Source organism: Notamacropus eugenii, chromosome 6 (assembly GCF_028372415.1).
Source record: "Notamacropus eugenii isolate mMacEug1 chromosome 6, mMacEug1.pri_v2, whole genome shotgun sequence".
In the NCBI taxonomy this organism is placed as follows: domain Eukaryota; kingdom Metazoa; phylum Chordata; class Mammalia; order Diprotodontia; family Macropodidae; genus Notamacropus; species Notamacropus eugenii.
This window is the reverse complement of record NC_092877.1, coordinates 73,502,605-73,520,311: the sequence shown is the minus strand read 5'-3', so window position 1 is coordinate 73,520,311 and position 17,707 is coordinate 73,502,605. Positions and strand designations below refer to the sequence as shown.

General features: G+C 36.7%; 1 protein-coding gene across 3 annotated transcripts in view; it reads left to right on the top strand.

The window, feature by feature from the left end:
* The window catches only part of KCNIP4 (potassium voltage-gated channel interacting protein 4), a 506,159-nt gene that overhangs the window by 466,718 nt on the left and 21,734 nt on the right, over nt 1-17,707 (top strand). For all 3 annotated transcript variants that reach the window (XM_072622134.1, XM_072622133.1, XM_072622135.1), the window contains exon 3: nt 9,343-9,412. In XM_072622134.1, the coding sequence (XP_072478235.1) occupies nt 9,343-9,412 (70 nt within the window). The remainder of the gene's footprint in view (nt 1-9,342; nt 9,413-17,707) is intronic.

The window sequence follows — 17,707 nt, the reverse complement described above, 5'->3', positions numbered from 1 at the left end:
CAGGGAGTTATGCAGTAGGTACTTCCTGCATTAGTATTTTTGGGGTGAGGAAGCTAATGTTCAAGACAGTTAAATAGTTTGCCCAATGCCAAGCAACTAGTAAGTGTCAGTGGGGAAGTTTAAAAATAGATGTCTACTGAATCCAAGTTCGATCTCTAATAGGTATCCCTGGTAATTGCTTAGTCAGTCAATCAGCTTTTATTAAGGATTGACTTTGTGCCAGCCACTGTGCTAACTACTGAGGATACAAAGAAAGGTAAAAGATACCTCATGCTCTCAAGAGGCTTACAGACAGTCTAATGGGGTAGGGGGAGGAAGGGAGGGAGTGCGAAGAGACAACATGTAAACAACTGCATGCAAACCAGATAATTTGGAAATACTCTCCAAAGGAAGGCACTAAGATTAGGTAAGACTGGGCAAGGCTTGCTATAGAAGATATAGCTTTAGCTAAAACTTAAAAGAAGCCAAAATAGTAGAGGGTGGAAATGAGGAGGGAAAAAATTCTAGGCAAAGGGGGCTGTGAGTGAAAACACTTAAGAACTGGCTGAAGGAGTATTCTATGTGAAGAACAACAAGGAAGTCATTCACTAGATCACAAAGCATATGCAAGAGAGTAGGGTGGAACAAACCTGGAAAGGTAGGAGGGGACAAGGTTATGAAGGGCTTTGAAAACCAAACAGAGAATTTTACATTGTATCCTGGAAGTAATAGGGAGTCACTGCAGTTTATTGAACGGAGTTGTGACAAGCTCAGAGCTGCATTTTAGGAAGATGATTGTGACAACTGGATGGAGGATGGATCGGAGTGGGGAGAGACATGAGATAGATGGACCAACCATCAGGCTATTAAGAGATAAGGTTGATAAATGATGGCAGGAACAGAGGAGCATAGGATGAATATAAGAGAAATGAAGATGAAGCAAAAGGGGAGAATAATGGGGCAGCACAAGCAAAGGCAGTAGAACCAAGGAGTAAAATTATAAGATAATTAGACAGCACCAAGAAAGTTGATCCAAATAGGAATATTATTACAGTAATTTCTACAGCATTTTATCTGTGATAAAAAAACCAACATAAGGTGAGCTGAGAGGTTTTCTTATGACAATAGTAGGGTTAGAGATCCATGAAGTTATGCAAAAGAAATTTTCTATTCATGTGTGAATATCTCCAGGAAGCTCCATTTAGTCTGTCAGTTACCCTTACAAGGATAATAACTCACATTTATATAGTGCTCTATGTATGGTCTTCAAAGCACTTTCCTGTCAAGGGCCCCATGAAGTAGAAATGTGTGCTCATTGTTATCCCCATTTTACAGAGAAGCAAACTAAGAATCGGAGGGTTTAATTAGTAGTAATAATAATAACTGACATTTACATCATGACTTAAAGTTCACAAAATACTTTGCATACATTATTCCATTTGCTTTTGCAACTTAAAAGTATGTACTATAGGCAGCTCAAAAAGATGAGGTGACTTGCCCAGATGAGAAAACTGAGGCTCAGAGAGGTTAATGACTTGACTGTGGTCACAAGGCCAGACTTGAACCCAGATCTTCTGACTCAAAGCCCAGCATTCTTTCTCTGACACGGCAAAGTTTCTGTCTTAATATGTTTCACAAACCCTAACAATCATACCCTTCCAAGGACTGCAAGTAAATGTCTTCATTTAAACTGAAGGATTAAAGATTCCTTTGTTGTCATGAACATCTATTTTGTCATTGTTATTACTGTCCCTTTCCTCTAACAGAGAAGTCCGATTGTGGCTTAGAAGTGATTTTAAGTTTTTGAAGGTTATTGTAGTAGGGAAACAAGTCCTAGCAGGTCTTGACAATCAAATGACTTCATGGACAGGTCAGAGGAGTAAAGGATTGTCTGCTGGTCAAGGAACACTCTACTCAAGGGTGGATAGGCTCTTAACTAGAAGCCTGGCCACCAAGTGCTGGTTTGTTGTTGTTGTTTTCAGCCAAGCAACTTATGAAATGCTGCTGCTATTCAGTCATTTTCATTTGTGTCCTACCCCATTTGGGATTTTTTTTGGCAGAGACATTGAAGTACTTTGCCATTTCCTTCTCTAGCTCATTTTACAGATGAGGAAACTGAGGCAAATGGAACCCTATTTGTGACTTGCCCAGGGTGACATAGCTACTAAATGTCTGAGGCTATATTTGAACTCAGGATGATGAATCTTTTTGATTCCAGAGCTGACACTCTATCCATTGAGCCACCTAGATACCCTCCTGAAGATTTGAAAGTAATATAATAGTATTCCATCACAATCATATACCACAACTTGTTCAGCCATTCTCCAAATCATAAGCATCCCCTCAATTTCCAATTTTTGGGCACCACAAAAAGAGCTGCCACAAATATTTTGGGGCAGGTAGGTGGTATAGTAGATAGAGAGCCAAGTCTAGAGTTATAAGACTCAACTTCCTCAGTTTAAATCTGGCCTAATAATGATAAAGTTCTTATAAAATGTCATCTTCTAAGATAGAAAGGTAAACAGTTTAATCTTATTGAGTCCCTGATAATTTCTTTTTCTCATTTGCCCTTTTATGCTTCTTTTAAGTCTTGTATATGAAAGTCACATTTTCTATTTGGCTTTTGTCTTTTCAACAGGGATGCTTGTAAGTCTTCTATTTCTCTAAATTTCCTCCTTTTTCCTTGAAGGATTATACTCAGTTTTGCTGGCTAAATTATTCTTGGTTGTAATCCCATCCCTTTGGCCTTCCATAAAATCATAACCCAAGCCTTTATTTGGGTAGCTTCTAAATCTTGTATGATCCTGACAGTGGCACCATGGTATTTGGAGTGTTTCTTTCTGGCTTCTTGAAGTGTTTGGTCTTTGACTTGGAAGATCTAGAATTTGGCTATAATATTCCTGGAAGTTTTCATTTTGGGATCTCCTTCAAATGGTGATCAATGAATTCTTTTATATTTTATCCTCTAGTTCTAGGATAATGAGGCAGTTTTCCTGATAATTTCTTGAAATAGATTGTCTAGGCTCTTTTTTAGATCATGGATTTCAGATGACCCAATAGTTCTTAAATTATCTATTTTCCAGATCTATTGTGCTTCCTACGAGATATTTCACATTTTCTCCAATTTTTCATTCATTTCACTTTGTTTTTATTGTTTCTCAATATCTCTTAAAGTCATTAACTTCTAATTGCCCAATTCTAATTTTTAAGAAATTATTTTCTTTTCCCACTCAGCCAATTGTGTTTTTTAAGATGTTATTTCCTTCGGTATTTTTTGTGCCTCTTTTACTACACTTTGTCTTTTTTACAATTTTCTTCCTTTGTTTTCATTTCTGTACCCATTTTTTCCCATTTTCCTCTTATTTGATCTCAAAAATCATTTTATAGCTCTTCCAGGAATTCTTATTGGGCTTATATCCAATCTGCATTTTTTTTAAATTGAAGTTTTTCTTGTAACTATTTTGACTCTTTGCCTTCTGAGTTTGTATCTTGATCTTCCCTGTCACCATAGTAGATTTTTATGGTGAAGTTATTTTGTTGATGCTTCTGTTGTTTGATCATTTTTCCCACTCTATTTCTTGATATGATACTTTATGTTAATGTTGATCTTTCTTCCTGTCATTGGGAGACAAAGGGGTATTTCATTCTTTTTCACACTGCTGTTTTCAGAGATAGTTGTGAGAGTTTGCAAGTATTCAGTGCTATCCAAGTTGTGTGATTTGGCAAGAGGTGTGGTCACTGCTCTCCTGGTCTGCACTCTGCTCCTTACCCAGGAAGGGCCCCCCATCCCTTAGGACTACATGACCATTCCTCCCTTGGAACTGGAAATAATACTTTTCCTCAGTGTCATTGATCCATTGGAATCAGAAATGATGCCAACCCTTAGAACTTCCACTCTCTCTTCATTAAAAAGATGTCTCTCTGCCCTTGAACTATGATACAGAAGTGGTTACAGTCAATGAAGGTGCCAGTCAGCTTCTAGTTGTACGCTTAATGCTAGCACAGGGGTCCCCATAATCCCTTTCTGACCATTTGCCAGGTTCTCATACCATCTCTGTCTTGACAGCTTTCAAAGCTGTTTCTTCATTCCACCACTGGTGTTTCATCTGCATGGGCTCCAGGCCAGCCTCCTCCCCCAGACTACAAATCTCCCTTTCTGACCTCCTATATAGTCTTAAGTTTAAAGAATATCTCACTCTGACCTTCTCCAAAATCCAATTTGTGGCATTATTTTAATGCTGTTTAGATGTAAGGTTGAGAGAGCTCAGATGAGTGCTTTCTCTACTCTGTCATCTTGGCTCCGTCAACAAATATTTAAGAACCTACTGTGTGCCAGACACTGTACTAGGCTCTAGAATCTTGAAGGGAACTAGAGATTCCAGGAGGTAGAGATAAGGAAAGAAAGTGCCATAAGCCTGTGGCATAGCCTATGCAAAGAGAAGAAGGTGAGAGATAGAATAATATATATGTAGGGCATAGCAAGGAGGCTGGTAAGGCTGGAATAGAGAGTATATATGAAGAATTAATGTGTAAATCAGACTGGAAAGAGAGGGTATAAGCAGATTACAAAAGACTTTAAAAGCTCAACATGGTAGTTTGCAATGATATATATTGACCCTGAATATACCTACATATTCCTAGGTGCTGTGATTCAGGTTCTGTTTGTCTACATATTCATATTCACTCCTCTGGCTTTGGTAATCATCTCCATTAGATGCCTCCCAAGGAGAGAGACAGAGACAGAGACAGAGACAGAGACAGAGACAGAGAGAGAGAGAGAGAGAGAGAGAGAGAGAGAGAGAGAGAGAGAGAGAGAGAGAGAGAGAAAATGAACCATCAGCTTCCCTTGAGTATGTCTCCCATTTCCAGCTGTCTAATGAGTACCTCACCTAGATGTCCCACTTGGACTTCAAATTCAACATATCCAGAATTGAACTAATCCTCCCACCTAAGCTTGTTCCTTTTTCCAAATTCTCTTTCTGTTCATGCAACCCCAGTTTCCCAGTCTCACAAACTCAAACCACATAATGATATTTACCTCTTCCCTCTTCATTACATGTCAATTCTCTCATTTATAGAGGGGAAACAGAGGCTCAAGGAGTTTAAGTGACTTGTATAGGGTCATTCAGCTAGCAAGTGTCTACAGCAGGATTTAAACTCAGGTATCCCTGACTCCTATTCCAGAATTCAATTCACTATACCACACAGATGCAAATCTGACTCTCATTCTCCTAATCAAGAAAGTCTAGTGGTTCCTTATTGCTTTTATTATAAAATATATGCTTCTTTGTTTGCCTATTAAAGTCCCTCACAACCTGGTCCCAAGCTATGCTTTCAAACTTATCATACAGCATTTATCTTCCCACCCTCTTGCAGTTCAGCCAGACTGGCCTTCTCACTCTCCTCTAGGATCTCTGCCTCTTGCAGCACCATCCTCCATACCTGGAATGCATGCCCTCTTCACCTCCATGATGTAGCACACATTTCTACATGAAGTTTTTCTGGATTTTTACATTAGCCAATGACCTCCCTCCCAAACCCCCTTATGTTTAGTCTCTATATGTTTGTTCTGTATTTATATGTGTGTGTATATACATATAAATATATACATATGCATATGTGTGTGTGTGTTTTCTCCTGCAATATAAAGTAAGTTTATTGAGAATAGATGTAAAAGCAAGCACCCCAACGTACACAGGACGGCCTGTGTGTCACAGGTTCTTTGATCTGCTTTTCTAAAAGAAAAGGCAACTTTTGAGAGGTGAACAATCTACTTTAATCAAACACATATATCATTCGCCAATAGAGAAAAATACAAAAAGAGAAATAAAGACCAATAGACAAGCTTCCAATCGTCTGACCATAAGCAATCCATATATCGCAGATCAACAGAGAGGTCCAACTATATGATCATAGTTACCAGACAGGGAAGCATCAACATCTGGGTTTTCAAAGCCAGGGGACTCAATAGCTACCCAGAGTCTTATTTGGCCAAATAATCTTCTTCCAATGAGTGAGTCCCAAAGCAAAATCTCACCTCAGAGTATTTATTCACTTTTAAATAGAGCCAGACGTCATCACAGCCCTGGAGAACCAGTGCCTCATTACCAAAAGGTATGGGCCTTTCTACAACTCTTCCCAGGTCCATTAATGGGTGGGGAAGATCTTCTTTAATCACATTATTCAATCAGAGGCACTTGATTATACTAAAACAAAAAAATGCATTATCAGTACAGTAGGGATTGTTGTTTTATTTTGTTTGTCCTGAAATAGCACAGTGCCTAAATACTTGTTGATTAATCCATGGGTGGAAACCCAGGGAGAAGAGAATATCTAAGAAGAGAGAGTGGTCAATCCAGGAGTATCAAAAGGCTTAAAGAAGATGAAGACTAAGTAAAACAATTTGAAATTTTTAAGAAAAAACCTACTTAAACCATTTACATAACTTCTCCAGGAATTCTACTACTGGGTTTATAACAAAAGAAGTGCAGCGATAGAAAGAAAGAACCTATCGTCTCCATCTTGAGATTACTTTTTAAAAACTTTATTCATATTTCTTAGTTGATGACCTATGAATATGTTTCATCCTATCGATAGAAGAAAGTTTTTTAGGGATGGGAGTATTTTGCTTTTGTGTTTGTACCCCTACCTCCCAGCACAATGCCTCACTTAACAAAAGTTGTGGAGTTGGATTGAAGAGCAGCCACAAGCCACAGCAAAATGCAAAGAAGCAAACATTTGTAACCAACAATTGAAGGAATGGCTAAAAATGTTTTGATATATGAATCAGGTATGATATTACTGCACCAAAGGGATAACTAAGATAAAAAAAAAAGTCAAAGAACCATGGGAAGAGTTAAATGAACTGATTCAGAGTGAAAAAAAAAGAATAAAAAAAAATGATACACAATGACTGCAGTCACACAAATGAAGACAAAACTTAGACGATAGAATTAAGTCAAAGTCAGTGGCCAATATTGGAGCCTATATCTGAGGTTAAAATATGTTATCTTCGTGTTAAAAAAAAAAATAACTATAAAATCAAAATGTTTTACACTGGGCATAGTGAGTGGTAGGTTTTCAAGTAAAGGATGTATGACCACAAATATTTTCTAGAAGCTGTTTCTATAGTTATGCATTTATGCATGGTCTCTATTGCCTCACTAATTCCAAGATTCTGTGATTTTAAGATTCAGGCATTTTTTATCCTTACAAAAACCCTTAAAAGGAAGGAAAGCAAGTATTACTATTCACATATTACACATGTCCCTGCATATGGTGTTCGCCTGGGCCTGCTTACTTCATTTTGCAAGCAATTTCTGCTTCCTATGAGCCTCTTAAATTAAATCTTTGCACATCTATCGCCATGTTATAATATTATATTCATATATCACAACTGATTCAGCCATTCCCCAGTTGGTGGACAGCCTTTAACTTTCAGTTCTTTTCTCATTTTCTTCCTTTTTCCTCCTTTTAACCCCCCCTTAAGAATTAGTAAAAGTTGTTTTGTCTACTTCATAGGCATTAATCTATTCAAAACAGAAAACAAACACAGTTAACAATAATAGCTTTATTTATCTAATATTTTATTTACTCACTGAACACTTTATGGGGTGACTTGGAATGATGTAGTGGAAAGAACAGTGGCTTTAGAGGAAGAAAAATGGGCTTTAAAACCTGTCATTGTTATTTACTACCTGCATGACTTGGAGCAGATATTTGAGCCTCAGTTTCCTCTTCTGAAAAATAAGGCAATTGTCCCAAATGGCCTCTAGGTTTCCTTCCAGTCCCCTGATCCTATATCACTGACATTTGAACCTCACAGCAATCCCATGAGGTAGGCGTTATAGATATATTACCCCATTCTACAGCTAAGAGAACTGTGGTTCAGAATAGTTGCTCATGGTATACATAAGTAATACATGACATCAATCCAGTTCAAAATCAGATCTTTTGAATCCAAATTCAGTGCTGTTGACACTGCTCCCTATACAAGTGTGATTTTAAAATGCTGTTTCCTTATACGAGGGAAGGTAGTGACTATAGAAACTTAATAACCAAAACTAGTGGAGAAGACTGTGATCCAATGGACTCCTGCCTTTCTTTACTAATCATCCTCACCTCTTGCCAGCAGCATTTCCACTGCTCTGAAGTTTCCATCTCTGACCTTCCATAAACTCACCACCATTTAGCCAAGATTCATCAAGTTTCTTCTCTTATTTCTATTACAAACAGATGACTTGCGTTGACATAGCCACTGAACCATATGCTTTCACTATATAAAAGTCTGTCAGTCAACAAACACTTATTAAATGCTTACTATGTGCCGGGCACTGGACTAAATGCTGGGGAAAGGCAAGGGGGGAAAAACAGTCCAAGCATTCAAGGAACTCATATTCCAATGAGAGAAATATTCATTGTATAAATGGGATATACTCTCTCAGTGGAGGCACTGGTGAGGACAGAAGGCTGGGGGAGAGGAGAGAGGGAACTAAGAACAGCCTCTTCCAGAAGGTAGAATTTGAGATGAAGGTTGTGATTTGCTCATGCAAGTGTTTCTGTTACTGCCATGGAGTCAAGTACTAAAAAAGCTATTTTGATCAAAAAATCTGAGTCGGTCATTCCTATGCAGACAGTTTTATCCCCTTATTGTTATACTTAGAGACTTTCTTCTTTTTAGGTCCTGGAGATTATCATTTTGCTAAAGGTATATGTTGATACTACATAATATTTCTGTCTCTCTCTGTCTCTGTCTCTCTCTCCCCAGAATAATTTAACTGAGGATTTTTTTTAAGCCTTTTATGATATAGCATTATGATGAAAAAATGTTGGTTGGGTTTTGGTTTTTTTTCTTTTTTTGGTAGACAAGGGTCAAAAATCACTTGGAGAAATTACATATTAAATTTTTTCAGTCTAATATGACTCAAAAATATGGTATGTCTGGCAGGGCTAGGGACTAGACCTGATTTCCTTAGTATAGGGGACTCAGCACAGGGGACTGACTTCCATCAGTGCAGGTAAGCACCTTTTCTGCAACAAGGAGTCTTTTGAATGACCTGAAACAGTGAGAGGTTAAGTGACTTGCCTTGGGTAACATAGTCAGTATGTGTCACAGGCAAGATTTAAACCCAGGTGTTCTTGACTTTGATACAAATACCCTATCCCACTACACCACTCTGTCTCTGTGAGGCTCATTGGCATCTATATTAACTGTTTTCTTCTTTCCAAATAAATGTTATGCCTTTGATTTTTCTAGCACGGAAGATTCACACTATGGCCAGCTTTGTACTCCCAAAGAAGAAGTGCAAAAATTCATTTTTTATGGACCATTCACTCATACTGCCTCTCTGTAACTTTCTTTAGGAATGCCCCAGTGGTGTTGTTAATGAAGAAACCTTCAAAGAGATTTACTCTCAGTTCTTTCCACAGGGAGGTAAGTACAAATGGAAAGTTGTTAATATACTCTGAAAATGAGCATTCCGGTTGTAATTTGGAATGTGATTTTGATCTTCCTCACGTCCCTCTGGTTGTTAAAATGATTGTGTATACATAAATAATATACAGTGGTCATGACTGAAAGTAACACAGGAGCAGTTAGACCTACTTTTGTTAAAGAAGACAAAGGAGAAACACTTTTTATTAGGTTCTACGATGACTTTAATGATGATGGTAAGGGAATATAACACTTATATGACTGTCTTTGAACGTGCTTAGTTTTTCTTTATCATTTTTTAAAGTATAATCTGCATCATTAACATTTTCTCCATCATTTTATTAAGTCTAGACATTAAGAAAATGATCAATCAAGTCCTAATTTGTAGCATTTGCTGACTTGCAGGGTAAAAATGTTCACAACGCACATTTAACAATCAGCTTTCTGGAGTCAAGCTGAACTAATTCTAGCACACCCCTGCTTAACTGTATGTGTAACACTAAATCAGATCCCCTGAAATCTAGTAAAATTCCAGTACATCGCAGTTAACCTTCAGACAACTGGTAAGCCATATGTTCCTATACCAATATAAAAGAATGGGATAAGCATATATACAGCACCTACTATGTGTTGGGGACCAATCTAAGCACTTTTTTTTGAATATTGCATTTGATCTTCATGACAACCCTGGAAGTAGATGGTGTTATTATCCTCATTTTTTTTAAACAATTGAAAAAAATCAAGGCAAGCAGAGTTTAAATGCACTTGCCCAGAGTCACATAGCTGGTAGGTGGCTGAGGTCATATCTGAACTCAGATCTTTTGACTCCAGGCCCAATGAATATGGTGTCACCTAGCTGTTTTAGCTAGACTCTAGTAACATAGGCAGGATTTTGAAACAGGAGATTTGGATTTAAATCCCAGCTCTGATATTTCGTATCTGACACAGACAATCCAATTAACCTCCTGGAGCATCAGTTTCCTCAACTATAAAATCTCTTCTACTATTGCTGCAAGGAAAGCATTTTGCCAATTTTAAAGCTCTAGAGAAATGTGAGCTCTAAGAATTATATAAGATCCATTTAAAATATCATTTCATTTCCACATATGATTTTTAACTTATTTTAGATTTTGAAAATTATTGAAGAATTAAGTATATACTCTTTACTCATGTGTTCACATACATATCCCTGGAAATTATTACAGCCACAAACAGAAATAGGATGCTTTTTTTTTCTTTTAAATACATATACATTGCTTTTGGTAATGGATAAAGTTATTATATGAAACAAATTCAATCTAGCTTCACATTAAAATTTCATCTTTTTTTTTTTTGAAAAACAGTATTTCTATATTATGGACTCCCTACTTAAAATATATTCCCTTGGCAAAAGATTTCATATTAAAAAGTCCAAAGAGATAAGAAGAAAATTGCTTTCTTTACTTTTAAAAATTCTTTGATTGCCCATGTTAATCAAAATACATAAATTCACAAGAACTATGTCTTACTGATGACTATAAATTTTTAAAAAATTCATGGCTTGCAATTGAAAGAACTGATAACTGTGTGCTCATAGTTTGCTATAATGCAAATGAAGGAAAAGATGTTTTAAGGCAGAAAATTCAAGTGGTGATCATTTCTCCCTGACCTGTAAAAGTCCTTCTTTGGACAGCTTTTATGAACTGTTTGTCAGTTCTTGGTCCTGACAGGACCAAAGAAGGGAGAGCAAAAATTATGGTCCCCTATGTATATATGTGTATGCATGTATGTGTATATACATTGTGGTATATATAATGCCCTATGTCACTATGTTGCATAAGTATATGTAGTATATAATATCTATTGTATACTATATGCATATGTGATGTATATGTTTGTAATATCCTGCAAAAATATATAATAATATATAAATGCATGTATAAATAGTATCCCAAAAATCTTACTGCAGTTTTAAGCTTTAATAACTTAAACTTTTATATTTACATATATATACGCATGTATACTTTTATATATGTGCAAGTGTATGTTATGTATATATGTATATGTAAGTAATTGTGTGTATATGTATGTGAATATGTATACATATGCCTATATAAATAAACATGTATGTGTATGTATACACATTATATAGTATGTATACATATATACATGCAATATATACATTTATACATGTTATCTGACAATTAAATTATATATTATAGCACGCTGCATATACAATTATAATTACATTAAACAAATTGGATTATATAGGTAGGTAGGTAGGTAGGTAGGCAGGCAGGCAGGCATGCAGGCAGGTAGGTAGATGGATATAGATCTAAATATACACACGTATATGTGTGTACACATATTTATAATCCCAGTTTCCTTAGATAAAGAAGATGCTTTATTTAATCTATAAGTTTTATTATCTCAAGATGTGAGGCTTACACAGCATTTATGGGAACTGTTAACATGTTTTTGTAGAACAGCAAGTTCATGGATATGCGAGTATTGGCTTTAGAGCACAGATAATAGTAGGAGCATGTAGGACACTTATGTCTGCTTCACTCCACCATGTTTATGTGCATGAATGAGGTATGAGATGGACCAGGGTTAGGAACAGATAAGCATCTGTGAGAGTGAGGCATGTGAGTTATCTAGTGTTCTGGTCATCAAAATACCTAGAATAAACTAAGAGTGACATCGATAATGAGTGAAGTGTACCTAGTATAAAAAAATGAGGAAAAGCACAATGGAGAAATCTACTAAAAGCAATAAAATTGAGACATAGGTTTTCACCTTTTGAGCCAATGCATGCCCTGTTTTACATATATATATATAGATATAGATATAGATATAGATATAGATATAGAGATAGATAGAGATGTAGATAGAGATAGATATAGTTTCTAAAACCTATTACCCCACACCACTTTTACTATCCATCTAATTTTCAACCTCCCTGTCCACTGCTACCCTGTGTTTATTATTCATTTGTCCCTTCATACGTTCATTTGACAAACATTTATCATCTGCTTGCTATTTGCAGGTCATAAAGTAATGATAATAGCAATAACTGATATTGACTTAGATTTTTGTAGTTACAAAGGATTTTGTACTTATGTCTTATGTAAATCTTGAAACAACCCCATGGAGATAGACAATACAAATATTAATGTCTCTATTTTACAGGTGAGGGAACTAAGAGTCAGAGAGGTGGTCACTTTCCCAAGGTCACATAGCTAATGAGTGATAGAGGCAGAACTCAAGCCAATATCTTGTCATTTTAGGCTGAGTGTTCCCCAAACTTTACTAAGCATCAAATGGCATTTGGTTCATACTTCTAGTCAGATTAGATGCAACTCAATGACTTATTAACTCAGCTCCATCAGTAGTTGCATTGATATTTCTAGTTTCCAATATTCAAAGGGTCATATAAGTAAGTGGTAGTGAAAGCAAATGCCACTTTTTCCATCACACGTAATAATAATAATAATAATAGTTATTATTATTAACAACAACAATTATAGCTTGTATTTATAAAGCACTTTATGGTTTACAAAGTTCATTAAAACGTATCTGATCACCACAACCCTAGGAGGTAAGTACTATTATTCCCATTTTACAGATGAGGAAATTGAGGCAAAGAGAGGTTAAATGATTTGCCCAGGATCATACAGCTAGTAATTATCTGAGACTAGATTTGAACTATGTATAAACTTATAAGAAGAGAGACTTCTAGATAGTACAATGGTCAGAGAACTGGAACAGGAGACCAGAAGATTTGAGTTGTAATCCTGTTTCAGGATCTAACTAGCTTTGTGACACTAGACAAATTGCTTAGTCTCTCCACAGTGTCTCATTTTTCTCACTCATCAAATAAAGTGATTGTTCTGGCTGCTAAGATCCTTTCCATCTCTAAATCTCTGATCCTATGAAGCCCATATATAGTCATATCCCTAGGTATTCTCCCAAAGCTCCCCTATGACCTGCTCTTCCCTGACTTTTACACTCCATCCTCATCTTCCACATCCATGCAATCATGCCCCTTCTGCCTCTCTTTATCTCTTCCTTTAAGGTCTCTTTTCTTCCTCCTAGACTCAAGGTAGTCTCCTTGAAGTACTCCCTCATTCTCTTTACTCAGGTATTCATAAAGTGTTTGCCTGACCTCATCTTTTCCCCCATTACTTCTGGCCTTGTTTCTCTGTGTATATGGTTCCACCACCACTACCACCTCCCTGATAAACTTCTTCAGAGCAGGGATTGTTTTAGTTTGGACTTTATATCCCCAGTACCTAGCCCTGGCCTTGCACATAGACCAGTGGAAGGAGAGATGAACCTTCATCATACTATTAATAGTTAAAACATTCTTGGCTCTGGTTAATCAATATTCAACTGAATTGGATGCTATAAATTTTAACATCAGTTATTAATATTCTTGCTTTTTATGCTATGAGAGCTATAGACCATAGTCTATTTTTTTTCAGGCCATGTCTATGATCAGTTGTATAAGAAATATATCTATACAGATATCTGTATGTCTGTATCAGTGTTTCTTCAAGTGATATGTGAAAAAGCATTTAACTGAAAATATGTTTTTATGTGATAGGCCAAGTTACTTGCTCTCTAAGTTTCAGACTCTTTGTCTATAAAATGAGTGATGAGATCCAAGGTCTCTTCTATAGAGTTCTTCCCAAGACTGTATAGACTTGATCCTTCTGAGTCAGTCAAGGAAACAAGAAATTCAGTGAAGTCATCCAATGAAGGGAACTTCAGCATCTTGGACACAGAATTTTGACCTTATTGTTGGGTATGAGAATAGGTGGTTGGGCCATACTTGGGGGAAAAAAAGCAGATCTATTGTCTTCTTTTTGGTACCATTAAACTTTTCTTCACTATGCCATGACTAAGCACCCTCTTATCACAATAGTTGGTATCAGTATCCATTATCACATGGAAAGTTTGGCCAACTTTTCTTTTCTTTGCTTTTCTCTTTTTTTTTCTTTTTTTGCTTTTTTACAGCAGATCAAATATATGCCGAATTCAACACAGAGCCTTAGCTACAGTCCCTTGCTAAATTAAGTGCCTTGGAAAGACACATTAAAGTACTTCCTGAGGAGTCTAATTAGGAGTTATGCTAGAAGAAATATCACTTAATATATTATTATCTAAAAATGTTTTAGGATACCTTAGACAGCTCTCAAAGAGTTATCATTTTATGGATGTTCTATCTGTAATTCAAATTAAAAATGTCAGTGCAGATGTGTTATAGTTTGATAGGTAGATACTCTGAATCCCACAGAGAAACCATGTAACATTAATAAATGAAGTTTTGTCTTCATTGATGGTTTTGCTTGAGTATGTGACAATTTACTCAAATAGACACTCAGGTCATTTGGGCGCTGAATTTAGATTTCATTAAAAGATGAACTTCTTCATGAAGGGTGAAAGTCATGTTATATTGATATAATTAGTACTTTACCATTTAAATTAAATAAAATTATTGTCTTTGGAAGATTTTCTTAAAGCAATGGAAAGCTATTACAAGTTTAGCGTGGAAAAGTTAGTTTTTCTGTATGACATAAACGTCCATCGGGGAACACGAGAGTGGATTCAACTCCTTGGGTGCTTTTCAAATTATATTTGTCAAGGAAGGTGAGGAGTGGCTGCTCTATGTCCTTGATATCAGAAGGGAAAGATTTCCTCCAAATATCATTATCTAATATAGAGCAGTGCAATTATCTTTCTATAACTTTTTTAAAATAAATATCTTGAAATTATAAAACTTTGGAAGCACCATTTGAAGAGGATAAAGAGCTCATGGTCTATAACAAATATTGCACTCAGGTGAGATCCTACTCCTGGGGAGACTATGTGTGAATGATAAGTCACTTAATAAAGCCCCTTTCAGAATGGACAGTCATTTTTTCCCAAAACAGCAAAACCTAATGGCTAATCAGGTCACTGCCTCATAGGTTAGTAAAAAGTTTAAAATGTCATAGACTTGGAGCTAGATGGGACCTTAGAGACCATCTTTTTCATCCATCCCCTTATTTTATAGGTGAGAAAACTGAGGCCCAGAGAGATCAAGGGATTTGTCCAAGTAGGTATTAGAAGTGGATTCTGAACCCAAGTCCTCTGACTCTAAACCCAGTCTTTCTTTTACCTTGAACCATGCTGCCTCCCTCTAGAAGCATGTACAGTAGAACAACTTCAATCTTTTCAAAGAAATAATCTTGGTAGTTCTACATTGGACTGGTCCGGGACCTGTAATTGCTTTGGTCTAAGGAACTTCTGCCTGAGGACATTTGGGTAGGTTGGTATTTCCTTGGCACCTTACAGCCTTAGAGAGGAGTCTGGATCACTGAAGGTTTAAGTCATTTGCCCAGAGAGTAATACAGTCAGAATGTGTCAAAGGCTTTCTTGAGCTCAGGGTTCTGGAGGTCAGCTCTCTAGAACCCATACCAAGGCTGTCTTACTGGAGAGATCTTATGATTCTCTCCCTGCAGCAAGTCGGCATAATTTAGTTCATTCTCATTCAATTTGGGGTTTGTCATGAAGCCAGTGTGTGGTGTGACTGCTCTACATATGACTTAGGGAAAGACCTGTACAAGATTTCAGTCAGTCAGTAAAGCATTTATTTAGTACCTACTGCTTACCAGGCATTACCAGGCACTGAGGCTACAAAGACAAAAATAAGAAGTTCCCATTTTGTATTCTATCTGGTGAGAAGAAGTTCATATATGGATAGAAGATACACACAAAATGAACATACGACTTTTTGAGGAAAGGCCTCATGAGAAAAGGAACTTCAAAAGAAATTTGAAGCAGTTTTGTCAGTGCATCAAAGGGTTTGAAACAGGTAGTTTTTTGCAAGGGCAAGGAAATGGGAGATTGGAGTCTTGTATGTGAAGAAATGGAAGAAGGCCCATTTGGCATGCTTTTGAGTACAGGAACAGAATCAGTGTTGAAATAAGGCTAGAATGGTAGCTGGAGTCAGGTTATGAAAATATTAAAAGACCAAACTGAACATTTTTATTTGATGTTGGAGGTTATAGGGAACCAGTGGAATTTACTGAGTAGAAGAGTCATATGGTTAGTCCTGTGTTTTAGAAATATGTTGCTGGAAGCTGGAGAATAGATTATAAAGAAGAAAAAGTGGAGGCAGGGAGACTGGTAGGACTTGTATTAGGGTCTGTGAGTAGAGAAGCACATGGATCCAAGCGGAGTTATGGATGGAAAATGAACACAACTTGAATATTGATTAGTGAGTGTGATAGAGAGCGAGGAGCCAAGCAGTGCTGACAAGACTACAAACCTTGGTGAATAAAAGAATGATAGCACCATAGCTAGAAAAAAGGAAGGAAGATATATATTTATAAGGATATGTTGAGCTTGAGATACCTTGGAAGACATCTACTTTCAAATGTGTACTAAGTACACACATATACATATATGTATGTGTGCATTATATGTGTGCACACACAAATAAATCTTGGAGTCATTTGCATAGAGATGGTAATTGAATCTATGGATAAAATCACCAAGAGATAGAATGAGGGTAGAACATTGGGAAATATATATAATTAGAGTTTGCGTTTTGGATGATGATCCAACATAGGAAACTGAGGAGTGGTCAGAGACATAGGAGAAAAACCAAGAGAGAACAGTATTATCAAACCCCAGAGATGTAAAATTATACAGGACCAGTGGGTAGTTAACAGTGTCAAGTGCTACAGAGAGGCCAAGAAGGATGGGGATTTAGGAAAGGCCATGAATTTCTGATTGGTAATTTTGGAGAGAGTAGTTTCAATTGAGTGATAAAGTCAGAAACCAGATTTCCAAGTGTTAGGAAATAAGTGGGAGGAGAAAAAGTGGAATCAATGAGTGAAGACTGCTTTTTCTAAGAGTTTGGCTATAAAAAAGGAGGAGAAAGATAGATATCTTGAGGGGGTAGGTGGAAGTGTCAAGTGAAGCTTTTTAAAGGTGGGAGGGGACCTACCTGTATTTTCAGGCATCTGGGAAAAAGTAGATCCTGGAGATATTTAAGATTAGAAAAAGGAGATGATTGTAGGGTCTAACTACTGGAGTAGTCTGGAAGGGTTGGGATCTAGGGTCTTTAGGAGAAAGGCCAACTATTCATCAGAAACCAGAGAGAAGACAGAATGGACCATGATGTGAAGGGGTTTGAGATGTAGAACTGGAAAAAATGGGGGCAGGGAACCTCTATTTTTTTCAATAAACTGTGAGATGAGATCATCAGCTGAAATAGTTAGGGGAAGGGCTAGTATGGAAAGTGTGAGAGAAAACAATTTT